This window comes from Sparus aurata, chromosome 10 (assembly GCF_900880675.1).
Source record: "Sparus aurata chromosome 10, fSpaAur1.1, whole genome shotgun sequence".
NCBI lineage: Eukaryota > Metazoa > Chordata > Actinopteri > Spariformes > Sparidae > Sparus > Sparus aurata.
The window spans coordinates 20,954,046-20,974,603 of NC_044196.1; the positions used below are offsets into that span (position 1 = coordinate 20,954,046).

The 20,558-nt window shown below is 41.3% G+C and overlaps 1 protein-coding gene across 2 annotated transcripts; it reads right to left on the minus strand.

The window, feature by feature from the left end:
* Positions 1-6,555: 6,555 nt before the first annotated feature.
* LOC115589051 (active breakpoint cluster region-related protein) lies at positions 6,556-18,997 on the minus strand. 2 transcript variants are annotated; one of them, XM_030429731.1, is made up of 22 exons: positions 18,885-18,997; positions 18,452-18,564; positions 17,114-17,218; positions 15,241-15,474; positions 14,124-14,231; positions 13,980-14,037; positions 13,848-13,900; positions 13,602-13,739; positions 13,363-13,484; positions 13,059-13,218; positions 12,860-12,976; positions 12,686-12,761; positions 12,380-12,475; positions 12,088-12,162; positions 11,909-12,006; positions 11,447-11,548; positions 9,939-10,102; positions 9,555-9,694; positions 8,439-8,573; positions 8,015-8,120; positions 7,750-7,891; positions 6,556-7,106 (listed from the first exon to the last, which is right to left on the minus strand). In XM_030429731.1, the coding sequence occupies exons 1-22, from the start codon at positions 18,937-18,939 to the stop codon at positions 7,005-7,007; spliced, it is 2,499 nt and encodes an 832-aa protein (XP_030285591.1). In that variant the 5' UTR covers positions 18,940-18,997; the 3' UTR covers positions 6,556-7,004. The 2 variants fall into 2 exon arrangements, with proteins under 2 accessions (XP_030285591.1, XP_030285592.1); XM_030429732.1 differs by having other exon boundaries at positions 6,899-7,106; positions 12,088-12,159.
* Between the last annotated feature and the right edge of the window lie 1,561 nt (positions 18,998-20,558).

The window sequence follows — 20,558 nt, forward strand, 5'->3', positions numbered from 1 at the left end:
CCAGATCCTCAGCACAGCGCTGTCACGACATAAAACATGATGAAAAATATCAGCTCAACATATCTGTTGGTCGCAGAAAACACACATTGCCAACACTTATTCCAGCGATTTGGTTGCAATAAACATACAAAGCCATATTTAAAGTAATCATTTACTCATATTTGAGTATAATTCATAAATCTTTCTTTAAGGGACACAATTTCCAAGCCTAAAATTGTGCTTCTATATTATGTCAGAAAATATTTTTTTCACATGTATTTTTAGGAGTTTGGATTAAAGTGCAACCCAAGGTCACTCTCTCTCTCTCTCTCTCTCTCCCTCTCTCTCTCTCTCTCACACACACACACACACACACACACACACACACATTTCCACCTTGCAGTCACACTGTACATTATTTGGGAAAATGGACACTATCTACAATCTGCTCCCTCGCTGGACAGCTGACGCAGAGACCAAACTAGCCTCCGCCTGATTTTCTAACCATATAGGAATCCTCAGATCGACCGTTCGGAGCCCAGATATGGATCTGAAAAGCATCGGTCCAACCTGTCGTCCTGACTTCTGTTTCCATTTGGAAGCTATGGCGTCATAGCCCAGGGGAAATGGTGGAGGTGGTGGTGGTGGTGTTGGGGGTATATTAAGACAGATGGACAAGCTCCTATTTGTTGGGCCGCCATGTTGTTTTGGAAGTGGCCGTGTCGGTGATTGGCTGTGCCGCTGTGTTGGAGCCTGTGATTGAAAATAAAAAGAGAAAAATAGACCCGCTGACTGATGAATGCTCAGTGGGGCTGGCCATACAGTTCACTGAGGATGTGTCTGTGGGTTTTTTATACTCATAAAGTCAAAAAGGACTTCACAAGCTTCTTCTTGGAGCCGCACGATCCATGAGGTCACTCAGAAAAGATTCTGTTTAATCAGGATTGTGATTATCAAATTGTGTTTGTTTAAATGCATCCCCATTAGCTTTAGCCTGCTGTGCTAAAACAAGTCATTGTATATTTCTATAAGCCTTTGACATATTGAAACTTAATGTTTCTTTTGCATTTCAATTTTCAATGTTATGACAATGCTGCGCTAAAAGGTGCAATATGAAGGAATTGGCCACCTTTCAAATTTTAACTGAAAACAAATAGAGGGCAGTATATGCTCAGAGTAACTGCTAACTGCTAACTGTAGCTGTCTCAACTAGTTAGCTCAGTTAGCAGCGTAGCTAGCAGTCCGGACTGGGAGTTTGGGGACCAGGGGAGTGTTGGCGTTTAGATCCCTAGCACAGGACCTTTAGATCATTACGGGCCGGGGCTAGCTGTTTCGCGTGCTAACTTCAGTAGATTTCTCTACATAGGCATAATAAAGTCAAAAATAACTTTTTCTCATCATGTTGATACTTTTAGTTCGCTTTTGTTTTGCCAAGCTGTCACACCACCACCATCCCCTAGTCTTCCTGATAAAATCCACTCATATAGCTGTAATTCGTAATGTAATTTGTAATACGTATTGTAAATGTTTATATAATACACACATGTACAAAGTTAAAGGTGCAATATGTAAGGAGTGGCCGAGGCTAGCCGGTTAGCAAGGTTCATAGGCGCCATAGTGGCAAAACTGTTATTTCTTCACATTATGTTAATAATTTTAGTTAATTTTTGAATTGCTTTTAACAAGATTTTAAGATTCTTACATACTGTACTTTTAACATATATATGGTTTGCAGAAACGTACAATGCAAATATACATCGCTTTTCAGAATCTGTTAGCTTCTTGTATTGGCTAACTCTCACCACTCTCATCTAATCATTTCTGACAATAAGACCAGGCTCTATTCTACCTGACCAGCACCAAGCAACACACAAGGTTAGAAAGCTAGCTAAGCTAGCTGGTGAAGAAAGAGGAATATTTAGTCATTTAAATTCAACTGTTTTTCTTACTTTGGTGGAGACAAAAAACTGAGCAAAAAAGAGAGTTACTATTCGATGTCCAGAAACATGACTCCATATGAATGCTAATGTTTCGGTGTTGTTTGCGTATTGTTCTTGTAAAATTGGTATTAGCACCATTTGTAACTTCATATGGCTGTGTCAAAAACTTCACCTTCAACTTAATGAGATTAAGAAAAAAGATTCATTAGATTCATTTTAATGAAAGAATTAGCACAAAAAAACACAACTGAACTCGAGACAATGGCAACAACACAACTACGACAGTTACGGTTTAGCATTATGCTCACAGAGTGCAGGGTTACAGCTCACCTCCGCACATGTAATAATAACAGGCTTGTGTGTCAGAGGGAAGAGAAGGGGGGCAGGGACAGACAATGCATGTGTGCTTGTACATGCACAATCATGTCTCGGAGGCAAAGTATCTGCCCTTGTGTGTGTGTGTGTGTGTGTGTGTGTGTGTGTGTGAATTGGAAGCACCTGCTGTGTTGCAGCAGGAAGCACCTGTCAGCAGTCGTCTCCTCGGTGCGGCCTCTGTCGACACGAGGGTTTGATCCCAAAACTCCCCAAACACACACACTTACACAGACACTAACAGACAACTTAAGCCCGCGGCTCGCTCTGCTGCAGGGGGTTATCTGCAGCTCTGCTGTTTGCTTTAAAACTGCCAACACACACTTCTCTGAGGAGCCGTGGATGAGCGAGGGTCAGCGTTTGTGGTGCAACATGGGAAAATCAGCTTTTTCTCTGGCAGTGCGTGGTATCATGTTTACAACCTGCTGAGGGCACGCTTTACGAGAGGTGACTCCAGCCAGAGCCAAAGTTCAACTAGACCTCTGTCAAACACACACGCGCTCTTATTTTTATCCTCACATTTCCTTTATCTCTCTCTTTCTCTCTCTCGCACTCACACTTCAAATGTCATGTCGCTGTCTTCTCAGAGCCTCTACATCTCCTCCTCACACACTCGAAGTTGCTGTTTCACACCCAAGAGCTCAAGTCCAAGTTCAGCAAGTTTCACACACAGTTTTCAGGACACACACACATACGCACGCACACACACACACACACACACACACACAGAGGGCTTCTGTTAACCTGAGAGGCAGTGGGTCAATCCCTGTGATCCGCGGCCTGCATGCCTTCCATACAGACACGCCGCCGACATAGCAACCTGACTCCCAGCTAGATTAGGGACTAATCAAGCATGGCACAGCTCCGGGGCAGCGAATGCCATGACACACACATGCAGACACACACACACATATGCGCACACTGTGCTGCAAAACATGTGCGCGCCAGCAGCGTTTGCTGTTGCAAGTGATTGCGGAGGGTAATGGAGTGAAATGTTATTATCAGGTCACGATCAATTGTCCTGATGTGCAGTGAGTCCAGCTGAATATTGCCCATGTGCACTCCAGAGACGGAAATTCACTCAAGTAGAGGATTTAAATCACTTTGAGTATTTCCATTTTATGAAACTTTATACATCTACATTTTTAGGCTGATATTACACTTTTTCCTCCACCATATTTACGTGACAGCTTTAATCACTAGCTATTATGCAGCTGACATGGTTTGAAATGCGTACTGTTGAGTGAAAACCATTTATTTCCAAATTTGGTCTAATAAACTGAAGAAATAAATGTTATTTTTACGTGACATAAGCTCTTTAATAATCCTCTTGGATCATCTGCAAATGCATCCTCATGAAGCTAAAAACAAGCTGTTCCTCTCAGCTCATTAAAAAGTGGACCCCTTGGAGACACATGTTACAGAATAGGATGCATTGCTGTAGATTAAAATATCACAAAGTATAAAAGTAGTTAACATCAGCTCAACCTTAAACACCCACAGCCGTATAATCACATAATACACATTAACGCAACAATAATGATAATCCAAAATCATCATATGTAATTGTAAAACAATGCACAATTAATACATTTTGCTGATTATACTTACATGTTTTTACTATATGTACTATTTTTACTGTTACCAACATTTATTAAATATTTTTTTCTTGTGACGTTGCAGTTGATGTTTACAATACTTGTAAACTGTTGTAAAATAAAAAATAACACTTTACTTTTACTTAATTTATCTATAAACATCATTTGGTTGTTCATCATAAAGTCGCAACTGATGTTTATGAAGCTTTATAAATGTTTAATAAAACATTTTATTGTTTGTTAACAATAAAGCAGCAGAACTAAATTAAAGTTTATTTACAATACAATTATTAATTATGGTAATTGTAAAAGTGTTATACCATTCAACACATTTTACAAATGGATTTTTCTTTCATAGTCCAGAGGGGATTCACGCCTATTACGTCAAAATAATATCTACATCACACCATCCACAGTTGGTCTGTCGAATTGCAGATATTAAGAATGAATTAAAATAAAATTCCAACAACTATGTGGGACTTGAAACAAATAAAAGGGTTTTGACAAAAGTCAAAAGTGCCGCAAAGGTCTGGCAAACTGTAGATAAAATAGTTTTCTAACTGTTTCATGATTCCTTGGATGATATTATTTGACCGGCAATAATTTGTGTCACATGTTGTGCAGCTCATATAAGAAAACCAATCTCTGCAACTGAAGGTTTGAGGGGATTTAAACTGTCGAAGGCACAATGTGGAGCAAAGAATTTCCTCATAAAAATAAAACCATGACGTGATCTTTGTGGGCAGTTGTTAAGAACTCGGTGTGTTGGTGTGGAACGTCGACCGTACGGAACGAGTGCCGTCACACGTCCAATAACCGACTTCTCCTGTAAAAAAAAAAAAAAATGTTCCCAGCAGCCCACCAGGTGTCGACCAGTCATCTTTGGGTCGCAAAATGTCTGGGACGTCTCAGGCCTTCCTCGGCTTTGTAGTCTGAACCTCCTTTTGTCTTTGTAGTCGCCAAGCGGAACTCTATTTTGGCAGCCACCGTGTTAGAGGGGACAGCTGATTTATGGTGCAAGGGGGGCAGCAGGGCGATCCCACCGCTTCAACTTCAGTTTGGGGACTTGTTCTGGATGTTGTTATGGCGTCCGCACACTCGGTCCCCGGGTCTGTTAGTACTAGAGAGCTGGAGTTAGGCTGCAGGATTAGCGATCAAAAGGGCGAGGGGGGGTGGTAGGTTCGGGGGGGTAACATTAACCCGGCGTGCCCAGGTGGTGTGGTTGAAAAGAGACTCCCATCTGTGGTGTGGACGGGTCGAACATGGGCCGTATATGTGTATGTGTGTGTGTGTGTGTGTGTGTGCTAGCTTCTAAACTTGGTGGATGTGTGTGTGAATGACTTTTACGGGGCGTACACTCCGGGTGAACTCCGTCTAGTTGGATTTGAACCGTAACCGATTTGGATTTCAGGCTCGGGGAGGTGACCCCCTGACCTTTTTTTTTTTTTTTTTTACAACATCTGCACTCCTGACTTCTCCTCTGCCACCCAGTTCATCTGTGGTTGTGAAACCGCTGTGCAACAAAATATATACTGTCATCCACCACAAGTTAAAATTACCTCTAGCTCGTTGGTTTACTACTTTCCACAGTCTCTGCTTCCTTGGGAGTCCTGGGTTCATATATTAAACATCCATTTGTCAGTACCGTCATGAGATCAAGCACGCTGGTGTCCAGATTTTGTTTTATGTATTTAAAATGAACATTTATTGCATCAAATGTTAATCATGGGAGATTTTTTGCCTCAGTTTCCAGGTCACAAAGAAACTTTAAACCCTACATTTCTAAGCTGACACAGACAAGAAGTCCAAAGGAAGACAGATAATAAAAACCCGCAAAACAAATGGAATTTTGAAGATTGGAGTATTGACAACCTGACAACTCCATCTGTTGTTGGGAGTAACAGATGTTATGGAAGCTCCACGGCCGCTTATGGTGAGTTGTTTTCAGCTATTATAAGTGTCATTCCTGAGGTTTCTTCACATTTTTTCACTTTTTTGGGGGGGAGAGTTTGAGGATGGACGGTGTTCTGCTTGGCGCAGATTGTGAAGCCCCTTGAGACAAATTTGTGGCTTTTGATATTGGACTATAAAATGAAAACTGACTTGACTTAAACAGCGATGTAATCTAATCTTTAAGCAGTGTTATTTTGTGTTTGTTTTTTGTTCTTTTTTTATTTCTCTTTTGCTTTGTTGTAGTTTTTTGAAGCCTTTTTTTAACACTTTGGTCAGGGGGGCTCCAGATGAAAAATAGCCTTTTGACTAATTCTCAAATAAATAGATAAAAGTTGAAATTAATAAAGCACATGGTCTTTATCAGTCTTAACTTTGATTTATTTATTTTCCCTTTTATTGAAGATATGATGTGGATATTAAGAGCAATCCATCCCACTTATACTTGTGTTCCAGTGGGGGAGTTTTCTAAGTGTTTTTCTTTTTTCAATTATTTAAGAGATGGAACAGTTATCTGGTTGCTATTGTATGTACTCTACAGTTGTATTTGACTGTTTTGTGTTTTACTGGTTTGTGTAAAGTCTTGAGTCTTACTCTGCCTATGAATGTTATAGATTTGTCTAAATATAATGTTATTTAAAAAGTATGGAAACACATGGTATGGTAACGGGGAACAAATGCTATGTCAGAAAAAAATATGTATGTATAAAAGTTTCACATGTTAATAGTGTTTTAATTATGTACAAGATTTAATTACAATCGCAGCTGCTACAAGTGGTGTTTCTGGACGTAGTAGACATGATCTGACTTTGCTATTGTTTAGTTTTTTTTCTTTTCCATCTGAATTGATTCATTTATTTGCTACTTTTTACTGCATTTATGTTCTTGAGTTGGCAAAAAAAATACAACAAAAGCTCCATGTGCTCTGGAAACAATAATATGAGTCAAAAACTCTTTCATAAAAATTTAAATTCAGACGAGTGAAGTTTCAAAAGCTAAAAGCAAAAAGTGACTGAAAATACACAAAAACAGAGTCACAAAGTCCACAAATTTTATCAATAAATACCTTTGTCATACAGTCCTTACACAGATTATTTTTTATACGCACACACACACACACACAGAGTATTTGAATTTCCTGCCGGCCGTGACACTGGTGGTGGTCTCAAATGTGGGTGGTCTCATCTTCAGCGTCTGTGTCATGTTGCAGAGAGGTCTGGGCTTCAGGGAGGTTGTTACACTGCAGGTACCAGAAAACCACCTGGACCTGATGCACGCACACACGCACATACACACATACACACACACACACACACACACCATTTAACTTATGGTAACGTAAAGAGAATTGTTTTTACATGTATATTCATCACAATATTATACATCATATGAACGTTCTGTATCAAAAATACACACCATGCCTGAGTGCTTTCATATTAAAGACATTTACTTTAACTTTTTATTATTTTACTCAGGATTCTTCAATATAGTTGATTAATTTCATGGTCATGTCCTCTGTATTTTACTATAATATTCTTACTTTCTAAATATGGGGGTTTATAAACTAACAATTGGTGGATTTTTATAATGTCGCTATGGTATAAACACAGATATATTACATGTTTATGTGCAGGAGGGTTTAAAAGTGGCATTTAAATCATGATGTTGCATAAAAGAAATCCCAGTCAACATAATACAAAATAAAACAATTGCAATCATGTAAAAAAAAAAAAAACTAGACTGTATTAATGGTGCCAGCTCAACATTTCTAATGAGCTCAGTGTTTTCTAAATCTACACTAAAAGAGATTAGTGTATTTAGAAAGAATGGATATAATTTGGGGTAAAACAAAATTGTTAAACTGTTGGGAAACCAAACATGAATAATTTTCTAGGACTAGTCATTCCCACCTGCACCACCACTTCCTGGGAGATATCCACTGTGGGGCCATTGTGCCCCAGTTTGACCACAGGGGGGCGTAGGAGGCTCGGCCCAAACACTGTAGCCAGGTTCATCATTGACATTTTGTTGACGTCTTGGTTCTCTGAAACTCTGGAGAAAAAATATCGACAAGAAAAACTGAAACTCTGAGAACAAAAGTACAGAATGATTAGAGTTAAAATCAACTCCTGACTTCGTTATCTGTCAGAAAAGCACGTGTGATTGTTGTCAAACCGTTGGAGGTGGTGCAGGAGGTAGAGGAAGGTGTGGCGGTTGGGGTCAGGACAGGACTGCAGCAGGGACAGCAAGGAGACAAGCCGGGAGTTTATGTCCTGGATTTCTACAGGGGAGAGAAAAGATTCTGTTCACTCGGCACTAAGGCAAGGTTAGGACTAACAAGGTTGAATTTACAGTTATTAAGAGTCATTGAAAGCTGTTGAAGCCATTTTTCTGGTGTATATTTAAGGTCAAATGAGCTAGAAATGTGCCTCTGTCTATCAGATGGATGGATATGACATTTGTGTTCTCCATGACGAGACTTGTTTTTAGGGGAAAATTGTCAAACAGTAGTTTTCAACTTGAAAAAAGGTAAAACCTAAGGTAAGTAATTGCTTCGATCTTAAGAAAATAAAGCCTGTTTTGGCCTGTTTTGTCTTACCCAGCGTCCTGGCGAGTCTCTGGAACATCTCAGTGGGTATAAGAGGCTCCGGCAGCTCTCTGAAGTACAGTTTGAGGACTCCAGAGACGGCGTTCACTTCAGCACTTCTCAGCCTGGTCACAGCTTCTCGCAGATCTGAGCAGAGCAGAGGCATGTTTAACATCAGTGTGACTGTATCTTCGACAAGACATGGACTTCATTCCATATAGCACAAGATAACGACTTGTTAATGTGTTGATCAACTGATATTGACAGTTTTTGGACCTGGTGATTTTGACATGATTAGCAAACATGAGACTGAACTATCTCAACAACTTTTGCCGTGAAAATCTGGACATACATTCATGGTCCCCAGAGAATGAATTCTAATGACTTCAGGGTCATTAGTCTTTTTCTGTAGAGCCACCTTAAGGTTAACATTTTTGGTATGGAGTGAATTATCTTGACATTTAGTACTGAGATTCATGGTCCTCAGAGGATGGATCCTACTGACTGTGGTGATCCTTTGACTTTTCAGAAATCTGAGGTCAACATTTTTGGTTTAGACACAAATGCTTTGACAACTATAGTATGGATTGATTTAAAATATTTTGCAGACATTCATGGCCCCCAGAAGATGAACCTGTATAACTTCGGTGATCATACATCTGTTTTCTGTACAGCCACCTTGAGGTTAACATTTTTGGTTCAGAATGTTACATCTCGCCAACTATACTATGGATTGCTGTGAAATTTGGTACAGATATTCATGTTCCCCCGAGGATGAATTGTGAAAATGATGCCCTAGTCCACATCAGTACAAAGTAGGGAATCTGCCAATGGAACAAGAAATAAATTAGTCTGACAAGGTTTCTTGACATAAGATGTGATGTCTCGAAAGTCCACAAATATGACTGAAAGTTGATTGTATTTCAAGTATGGGTGAATGAGATATTTTGGCTTGAAATAAGAAATATATATTTGTTAAGATTTTGAGTTTTTGCAGTGATATGATTCATCTGTACTGGATCTCGCACTGGTTTGCTGTTTCTGCACTTTAAATTTAGAAAATTAAAAAACGAACTTTCAACACAACAGCACGTGCCACAGAAAAAAAAGAATGTTTCCCCTTCTTACTGCTGTTGAACGCAGCTTTTAGCGCGCCGATGTCGCTGGTGGCTCCCGAAATCCTGTAGATGCCCACCTCATCCATGCCTCTCCTCTCCACCTCCTCCACGCAGCAGCGCACCACATGGGGGACCAGCACTCCCTCCTGACTGACGGAGGATCGAAAGCATCAAGAAAAAAACCCACCACAGATGTTTCGTTTAAGTTCAGATTCCACTCTTGCCACACTTCTGCTTCTCCTCAGACCACTCTCACACAAAACCAACCGCCTCACTTCTGTAACGAGCTTTACCAGAAAACAACCTCACAAGGGAAATAAAACTCTGGACTGGACTGCAGCTCTCAGTTTCAGTCAGTCAGACGGCACTTTGACAGAGACTCTCAGGGACTTACTGAGCCACAGTTTCAATGGGGACACAGAAGACGGGAAGTTCTTGAGTTGTAGAGCTGGGCGGTTCAAGCGGGTGGGGACAGTACTTCAGGGAGAGAGTCACCTCCACCTCGCCAAGCTGTAGAGTCTGTCTCCGCCATCGCTTGTTCAGGGTTTTGGAGTCCAACTGACAGACAAACAAGAGATATCAAAAAACGGACAAGACAGCAGAAATCTAATAAATGCAAATCTATTATATTTTTATCCATTTATACACTTTTTGAATATTTTGAAATGTCTAAAGCAGCATTAATTGATTTTCAAGGTCAACAGAATGTGCTAAAAAGGAAGCAAGTTGGTATGATGAACTTGTTAGAGAAAATCTAGCCATCCAACAGACACGGAGCAACAATATCCTTTTCTGTTTTGTTTTTTCTATCTGTGTATCAGTCCACTCTTAGCTTTGTTTTGGTCTCCACCAACTTGTACAGCGCTTTGTGCTGTCATTAGACTGGAAAAGCGCTATAAAAATGCAGACCATTTTAACTCCTGTAAGAAATATTGGTACTTTAGTTGCTATTTTGCTCGAATATCACTAGTCACTAGCTACTTGCTAACTTTATTTGTTAGCAGTTTGGTGTCGGACAGGTTGCATACAATTACTTTATCAGAACTTTATTTGAGCGGAGAGAGTGAACCAAAACATTGTTGCTCACGAGACCAAAATTTAATATCTATTATTTTACATAATCTTTAGATATTTGTAGATTTCTATATCTTTTATTGCTTTTATGCTCACGCCTATTTTTTAGGTTATTTTTCCAATCCAAATTTTAATCCACATTTAAACCAAATGCAAAAGACCAAAAATGTAAACCAATAGCACAAAAATCAGTTCTGCTTACCGGTTTCTATCCTCATCAACCCTTTAATATTATTAGAACAGGTTTGTCTGTGTTAGCATCAGCACAACAGTTTGTTTAGGTGCGAGCATGCAATGCTAACATGACAACAGTGTGAGAGATAGACCACAGTAAATGCTCAAAAGTGTTCGCCACTAACATGAAGCTAACATGGCCACATCTCATGCTTTTGAACTTTTCGGCTAAATTCCCAGCTTGTGTTGTTATCATTAGCGAGCAACACCAGTCGCCTCATAATCATTTCCACGCTAGCCTGCCTTGCTAACTATCAAGCACCTCTGCATGCAGGTGGTTTTACTATTAGTATGTGGGTTTTTTTTTAACTTGAGTGAATAGTGTCTCACAGAGAAGTGGTCACCTCATTACGACAACGCTAAATTCACTTACATGTAATATATTGAAGGTGCTTATGGCTGCTGTGACAGACACCAACCACTATGGTCTGGACCAAATGCCGGCTAATGATGCCTCCATTGTTTCTGTGACTCCCTTTTTTTTACCGTATTGTAGTTGAATCAGGCTTATTTTTTTGTTGTTTGTGCGTTCTGGCTTCAAGGCAGCTTTTTTTCACGATGATAACAAAGTTGAATCACAGTCCATCTTCATACCTGTACAGAAGCTTTTCCCAGGACTGTATAATCCTGTCCAACGGACTGACTGACACAGAGCACCCTCAGGTGATGCGCCCCATCCACCTGTAAAGACAGCTCCTGTTTGACAGAAAGAAGGTGGCGTTAGCGCTGACAATGACATCACTGTCCTAAACCTACAACAGGAGCAGTCGAGTCTTATCCAAAGCCTTTTGATCCTGGCTACCAGTTGGATTTAGTGTAGATTTTACTGCCACTGATCATGTTTAAAGCTCGGCGCGGACTGGCCACAGCGCTGACTTTTAATCCTGCGTGAGCTGAGCAGAAGCCTGACATCATGTCGGATGCTGTCTAGACACAAGGAAGACATTTACCACCCTGGATTGGCTGGTGAATCATCTGCCTTTTATAGCGGTTTAACGCCGTTTGTTCGAGACCAAAATACATTCAATTACTTTATTAAAAAAAAGTACTTCTAACCTGGTCCCAGTGTGGGTTGAGGCTGCGGATTGACGAGTGTGTCTGAGCTTGTTTATCGTAAAACTCGTAGCCATCCACCTCCACGCACACATACACACCTGAACATGAAAGAGAACAAAATATTAGGTAACTTGATGGTTATTTATTGCATTAAAACAAATATCAGATATTCAACATACAAGCTGGTTGCTGCAGGCCACAGGCAGAATGGATCGCCACACCCAGAGTCCCACACAGAGACTGCTCGTCCTCTACTGGAGAGAGACAAAGACAGAAATATCCTGAAGCTCACTGCATTTAATCGTGACAAATACGCAAAGAAATACATAACGGCAGTGGTGAAAAGGTCTGAGGCCGGCAGCGTTAAAAGATCACAGCCGAACAAAGTGGGTGTATTCTGTTTCAGAGACAGGATGTGATCCCTGTGGTGAAGGAAAGTGGGCCAGAGGTTGATGGAGAAGTTGGCCGTACCGGAGTTTAAGCTGTGTAGCGGTGGCTGCTGGGTCATTCTCAGTTTCACACATGCACTGGTGAGGGTGAGCAGGTCTGGAGGGACAGTTTCTATGTCTGACAGCAACAAAAGAGCAAATGTAGTCACCGGTCGGCTTACGCAACAACAAGAGAAGCAGAAAGGAAGTATCTGCCCATTACTTTCACAATTTATCGGTCAGTCAATAAAAATGTCCAAACAAATCCCAAAAGGGGCTGCAACTTGTGATTATATTCATTATCAAATCATCTGTTTTCTCGCAGTTTGGCAAAAAGCTGTGAACTCACTGTCCGCGGTGAGTTTGTGAATAGCTTCTCTCCACTCTTCAAGCTCGTACAGGGAGGAGAGGAGGAAGGTGTAGCTCTGCAGTGAGACGAAAGAGATTGATTTATTCTAGTCGGCCGTTAGTCAAGATTAAAACCGCAGTAAAAGAAGGCGTCTACATGTGTGTGTGATTATACCTTGTCGCTGGGGCTGTGCAGCTCCAGTCTGTAAGGAGGGAAGTGTGTGAGCAGCATCAGCTCCATTTGCTCCAGTTTCTTCCTGGCGCGAGCTGCCAAACTGATGCCCCTGGACCCCTTTACGCACACAGATGTAACTTTTTTATTGCGTGTTGTCGTTTGCTCTCCTTGCAATCGTGTCTATTTTAATGAAACATACTGCTTTGTGTTGCTGTAGCTGTTGCCGGAGCAGGAACATCTTGGCTCTGATGGCGTGTAAACGATGGTGTGTGTCTTGGGAACGCTCCTGTTCAGCGACCCAGCGGAGCTTTAGACCGGCGAGAGGCAGATACCAGCAGAACCTGTAGCTGTCCGGCTTCCTGGAAGAAACCCAAAAAAAGGCCTCGCTTTAACGTCATCATGCATCACTAAGTTCAAAGGGGAAACACAGCGCAAGTTGACATGCGTGAGAAGTGTAGACCACATTTCCCACAGGCCCCTGTGCTTTCTCTCGCCACGCTCACCCTCTGCTCGCATGTTTGTATCTGGTGCACAGCAGGAGGTCGGTGTAGAGGAAGAGGTGACGCAGGCTGTGTTCCCCCTCACTCGCGTCCACCACGAAGCCGTCGCGCATCAGCTTGCGCCTCTAGAGTAACACACCAACACATGCACACACACGTATCATCTGCATATAGTGTGACCAGTGTGGGTTAGACATGCAACCATTTTCCAGATCCAGATTTCGCACAGCGTTGAGCCTCACCATGCCGTGACTGAGCGTGACCTCTCGTTTACACTGCGAACTCTCGTTGACACCAGACAGGAAGCTGCGAGACAACCTCAGGGCTTCCTGTAAGGATGCGTAATCCCCGTGCTCAGCCGGCGTCGCCTTCAGGACGTCCTACATAGATCAAAGACAGGTGGCTGAGTGAGGGAGAAGAGGGTAGCGACAGATTCGTCTAGCAGCAGCTATAGAGGTGAGGTTTGAGGAATTGATGAATTATCTCACACGCAGCACGAGTGTGGTCTTGGTTACTCTGTCCAGAGGCCTGTAGAGAAGAGCTGTAGGAAATGAGGAACGCGATCAGACCCATTGTCAGAAAACAAGTTACGAAACAGTTTGGGAATTAAGATTACGTACCTTCAAATGTGTATTTGGTCCGAGTTTTGTCCGATCCGTTATTATTAGACATCATGCTCTGCAGGAGAGATAGCACGAGACAGGTGAGGATAACCTTGTCAACAAATATGTAAAAGCAGGTGTTCCTCTGGAAGTCTGCGGTACCTCCGCCAGGGCTTGGAAGCGAGGGTCCGACTGCATGCACTTGCGAACGACTTCGACAGCTTCCTCGTAGTTTCCAATGAAACCACCATACAGACCGATCTGGTTCACCTGCAAAGGCAAAATAACGGATGGATGAACAGTTCAGTCAGTTAAAAACCTCTTCGACCTCAGTCTGAACAAACTAATTATGGGGATGTTGACGAAGGTTCTCTGTCTTCCAGGTCTTGTTAAGCTTTACCATTCACACCTGGGCTCACCTAGCCCTAGCAACCCACATGAAGGCCTGTTGGGTCAACAACACACAAGTGGCCCTAACAACTCTGAAACTCAGCGCTCAAACGTGTCCATAAAGGGATAGTTCGGGTTTTTTGAAGTGGGGTCATATAAAGTACATATCTATAGTCGATCTGTTTCCTACAATATCACCGATCAGCGCAGCTTCAGTTTGGAGAAGTAGAGAGCCGCTCCAGCCAAGACGCTCAGCTCTGTACTGCAGTGAACGGGGTCCAGCAAAAAAGCGAAATTAACCACCTAAAACAAAGCCTGCAACTCCCCTCCAGTTAGTTAGAACTGAAGACGCCTCTTGGATGAGAGGTGACACGTCTTCGAGAAACTGAAACGTGAAAGTTGTCAACAAAAGAACTTAAGAGTTATTGGGATGTAAGTATAAAACAATGCACATAAAAATATGTGATAGAATGTTGCAGCCGTAAAAGTCGTGGGTTTGAATATTTTACAGCATAGCTTTGAATATGTATATGATTCTGTCAGCTACAGCTGCTGCGAAGTTTCAGGCCATTAAACCCAAACAACAAGCTGCAAGATGCCAAAGCACTCCGCAGAGCACATAATTTGGTCAATTCGTTTTTGCAGCTTTAATCACACTTAATAAACGGGGAACTGATCCTCAGGCATTATAAAGGGCTGCTATACAGAAATTAAAAAAGGAGAAATGATGCAATACTGTAATTATGCTGTAACTTCTTTTCTACAGCGTAAGCTAAATGACTTCCCTCGTGTTGTTGAACCGTGTGAGAAACGTTCTTTCCCATCGTTCCTTAATGGATTACCAATTGTACCATGACACAGGATACAAGCAACACAATAGAGGACCCACCATTTTCAGAAACAGGTCCCCCACCATCAGCTGAAAGCCTGTGTGGCTCATCTCTCTCTCCTCAGCAGGGCTGGACTCAGTCTGACAGTGCTCGCTCAGCCGGGCCTTCAGGCCAGAGTAGAAGCTTTGGTGCAGGTCTCTGAGCTCAGGCACCTGATAGAAAACAGTCTGGACCTGACGACTGGACAGAACTGGCTGGGAGGTCCCGGCGGAGGCCCACAAAGCCTTCATGGGCTAGAGCAAAAAATTAAACAGGTCAAATGTTGGTGGCAAAAAAAGGTGAGAAAAAAAAAAACTGTGAACATTCATTCGCATTTCAGAGCGTCACTCGCGTCAACTTTGACACACACTCAAACCGCTGCTAAAAAAAAACCGAGCACATAGAGCATGTTTGAAATGCATACGCGGCCTCTAAGTGATAGATGCCTGCTGCTCAGCCACAAAACGCTGCACTCCCAGACAAAACATCAACTTTCTGATTCATCCTTTTGGGTTAAATGAGTCAGAGCGTGTGAAAATGCGGAAATGGGGGCTTGCTGTTGCTATTGATAGCTGAGAAAGAAAAAAACGGAAGGAAAGCACCCAGGCACTCGTTATTGCTTCATCGCTGCCTGCCATAAATCTATTTCTACTTTTCCGGAACAGGAAAAGATTCAGGGCGGAAATCTGCAGAAATCTAAAAAACAAAAGCATAAGCATCAACTGTCAGCTCAAACGCTAATGATTAAAATATTTTAAAACGTTTTTACGACGGAATAATTTGAAAATATAACTCTCTCCCGGGACACAATTTATCCTGTTTTTTTGGGGGAAAATGTAAAACCTTAATTTGGTTTCCATCATTCTGTAGCCTAGAAAGGTTCCCATCATATATGTCTCTATTTTCTTCCTGTTTATAGTCTACGTCTACATTATACATCCAATCACGTGATGAGGTGCACCGTGCGCGTGCCTCCATCCAATGCTCAAAGAAATGTTAGCGTCTTCATTTGAAATGGGAGGAGAGACGACGGACGAGGAAGGAGATGGAGCAAATACATGCAAGCCACCAGCGCGTGTATAAAAAATGATATACTATTTACAATCCTGACTGGGCGAAGTTTGAATGGGTACGGCCGATCCAGGGAGACCATTTTTCCGTGCAATTACTGTGCACCTGTCTCCTCATGTTGATTGGTCAGAATGAACTGGTAAAAATGGCCAAGCGCCCCCCCCCCCCAACAGCATTTGGTCGAGTGTCCCTTTTTTCCACAAATCCAAGGTGGCAACCCTAGTCATGACAGCAGTTTCTGTCTCTTGAGACAAGTGGGGGAACCTTATCTCTGATGCAGAACAATGTATTTGTGGTTCAAGAAGGAAGCTGAACAATGACAACATTGTAGGGGAGTGCTGCATGTGATCTTGTTCAGTGTGACACAACACCAACCAACCACAGGCTGAAAAACACACACATGGCCGCTGCTCATTCAGTAAACACATATAAACATAAACAAGAGAGGATCTCCTCTATGTTCATATAAAGAACTGTCAAGTTGGCCAAAAGAAATCAGGGTGACTTCCTACTTGTCCTTTAAGCTACACAAATAATAATAATAACAATAATAATAATAATAATAATAATAATAATATGATAATAATAACGATAATAATGATAATGATAATAAAAAAAAAAAATAATAATAATAATAATAATAATAATAATAAATCAACCAAATGTGGTGACAGCTGAATAGCAAAGAGGAAGTTTAACAGTAATAAAAATCATAATTTTAACAGGGATTTTCCCCTTTCAGCAATATGGTTAAGCCCAGAGAATAACATATGTTTCCATGTTAAAATATGACATATATTCATGTTTATGTTTGTTTGTTACCATCAGCAGAGCCTCCAGCTCTCTGAGATAAACCTCCTCACTCTCTAGGATGCCTCTCAGGACCACAAGTCTCCTCTCCAACATTTCCTCCGGGCTGCGGGACGTCTGAATGAAAGACATTCGACAGCACAGAGTCAGTCACAAAATCAGTGTCACGGCAGTGACTGACACCGCAAATGCTGCAACTGTTGACTTTTGAAATGACAACCGACTTGTACTTCTGTTGTTGTAAAGAACAGAAAAGTCTATTTGATATGGAAAATAAATCTGGGTTTTCCATTCATGTGGGAATTTGTCCTTGGCTTCAAAATCCAAACACTAATAACACGTATTTGCTCACGCATAAGCCACATAACTTTCATATTATATGTTTAATGCTTCCCTGTTTGGTGCAGTTAAGCCGTATTTTGGTCACTTCTGTATTTTCTTCATAAACTGTGCACCGTTACTTCTTCAATACTCATATTTACATATTTGATTATTACAAGGTCAGGGGAAAATGAGGAAGTAAAGCCTGTTTCAACAAAAAACAAGGGTTCCTTTTTATTTTATTTGATAAAATAAAAACATTTTCCGATAGTATAAAGGTCTGTATAAAGTATGTGGCTATGTATTGTTCTGTTGTTTGTTTTATGGTATGGTTATTGTATGGCTGGTTGATAAACTTGGAATTACTCTTATCACCTGAGGAGCAACTGATTTGTTTTATAGTAGGGAAATGTTTTACTTTAAGTTATACTATGCAGGGTTTTCTTGAAAAAAAAAAAAAAAAACAACGTACAGAATCATACAAAATGACCATACTTAGGATGTTTCTACAGTGTTTGCCAACAACAAACTTCTTGTCTTCCTGTCTCTTTAACCGAGGGAAGGCAGACCGTCACATACACACGGTGGCAGAGCAGGATGAGGTTTAACTGCATTCACACAAAATAAGGAGGGTTGTGCAGAGGTTTGGAAGTGTTCCTGTGTGCTTCAGCTAGTTAACAGGGTGAAACAATCAGGAAATCAATTTTTTGTTCTCTGATTCACTGCTTTGTTCGCACTAAACCAGCTCCCTCGCTTTGAATGGTGTCTTTACCAATATTCCAGACAAATCCTGCATAGTATGCCTTTAAACGCCTACAGCACTGATATTCCTGTCTGCTTTATCATGGGTGTTTACCTAGAAGGCATCAGCATAGCCATGTTTTGTCTATATGGTCTTTTTAATCACAGTTGCCAAGATACTTAACATCCTTGAGTTTATAGTGAAGAACAAATAATAGGAGATATTTTGAAGATTACTTCAAAATGCGTTGATATAGTGATATTCAAAGTGAAGGCATGCAAACTCACAGGGCTTTCGGGGAAGTCTATGCTCTCTGAATGGAGAGGAGACAGCAAGCAGGACACCGCCTCCTCCTGGAACACATCCTCCTCCAGGACGTCGGCCTCGGCTTCAGCTACAACTGACAAACACATGCAACGCGTCGCATAACGCGTGAGAAGTACATGGGAGTATTACCAGGTAAGTTCCCATATCTGCTTCCCTTTTGAATGAGTAAACGGTATCGTCGTTCCTACAGGGACAAAACGATAGCTGCTCCTCTGCTCTTTTTTCCACAATCTCAGAAGAGATTGTGGTGCTTTTTTGACAAAAGCCAAATTAGAAGACAACTACTGTTCACATTGGATTCTTTTCGTTTTCTCCGTCCCAAAAAAGGAATATATGATGTTTGATAAATTAACTAACTTTACACAACAAAACATTAAAATCTCCTTCCCTCACCTGGTACGTGCTCTGACTCCAGATACCGCACAGCCTCTTGGTAGATATCCATCATCGGGGCTCGGAGGTCTTCTCTTCACGGTGCAGGCTGAGCTCTACAGACGCAGCAGCAGCAGCAGCAGCATGTGAACCTCGCTCAGCTGGCGTCAGAAAAAACTTCCTCTTTCTGTGAGGGATGCGCAAAAGGGGAAAAATACAGCTTCCTGTCTGCGTTCAGCCCTGGTCAAAGCATATGAAAACTGCTACCTTTTTTTAATACAGTCCCTACACTTGCATTTTACTTCCTCTTTACATGTCGATTTCAACAAACGGCTGTATTTACCATCAGTATTTACTGAAATGACTGAAATAATATCGTCGCTATGTCACTATACAGCCACCAATAAGATCAGGATGTAGAGGACAGTAGAGTATCAGTTTTTTTATGTCATTCATAAGGAGCATCTGACACTAATTTAGAAGCAAATATAAATCGCATATAGCATAGTGTGTGTTAACTGTGGAAATCGTATTATCTAAACTACCTTTCTAGCTTCAAACTGTGTGTTGTGGACCTTTATTTTCCTTTGAGAACAGCTTGTTTATTCAGTTTATGGCAAAAAAATATCTACATCTGATTAATTTGAGAATTCAAATATCTTTACCAAAACTACAAAGTGCCCCTTTAACATTTAACACATTACTGAAGTGGTGACACTGCTATACGGGACCAGTGGCCTCTTTTTAAAGTCCAATGCTGCCCTCTACAGTAAAACAGATGTAAACATAGCTGCATGTTTGCTTCTACCGGACCAGGACGGGGCGGGTTTATCCAACTCTTTAACTATATTTGGCCCTATTCTGGCCTAGAACCAAGGCCAAGGTGACATTTGTACCCATGTTCTGGCTACCAGATCTGGACAACCTTCACCACTTCTCTTTGCGCTCTCTTTTCACTCTGCTAACTAGACGTGGCGTGGCGCCGGTGAGGCTCCTGTAGAAGTGTCACAAACAAAGGCAGCTTGACTTTGTCGCTGCTGGTTGTGGTTTGTGGTGTCACAAAGCCATATCTACATGCTGGTGCCCTTTTGAAATGCAGTGGAAATGATTTGACCACATATATTTGACGTCTTTTCACAGTTTTTGAATTTTGTTACAAACAAGCAAAGCCTATGAGAACATGACCCTATTTCCCCAGTCAACAGTTTCCCTAATGAGTCTATGGTCACTAGTGTTACGTTTTCTTCAATTCAGCCTGATGTTCATTTAGTAAAATATGGAGCCAGATGTGAATATATATCACTTTTGGCTCCAAAGACCATGATGGTGTCAGCTGTGTGATAATTCTCTCTAGGTTCATCTCCTCATATGAAACCTTGGACAGAAAAATATCAATTAGATCCATTGTTAACATACAAATATTGATTATAGCAGCTTTAATTTTAAGACGGATACAAACTTCCAATAAAACATTTTGAAAATCTTGCTGATATGTCAACTTTGTCTATTTTTATACATCTCTCTCCATCTTCCGTCCAGTGATGTTTGGTTCTTTTTTGTTTTTCTTGTTTCTGCTCCTCTGTAGGTGTAAACTACAAAAATCAAAACAAAAATCAAAACAAAATGTCCCAGTCACACCACTTTGTTACGCGTTCAGGAATACCAATATTTCTAAGGGCCCTGGAAGGTAACATG

Bases quoted from the DNA above. Each gene is read 5' to 3' on its own strand.
- LOC115589051 (XM_030429731.1), bottom strand. From the start codon at position 18,939: ATGATGGATATCTACCAAGAGGCTGTGCGGTATCTGGAGTCAGAGCAC. The intron at 12,163-12,379 runs GTACGGCCAACT...GTCTCTCTCCAG, and splicing joins GCTACACAGCTTAAACTCCG to TAGAGGACGAGCAGTCTCTG. The intron at 7,107-7,749 runs GTGGGAATGACT...TGCGTGCATCAG, and splicing joins CCCAGGAAGTGGTGGTGCAG to GTCCAGGTGGTTTTCTGGTA.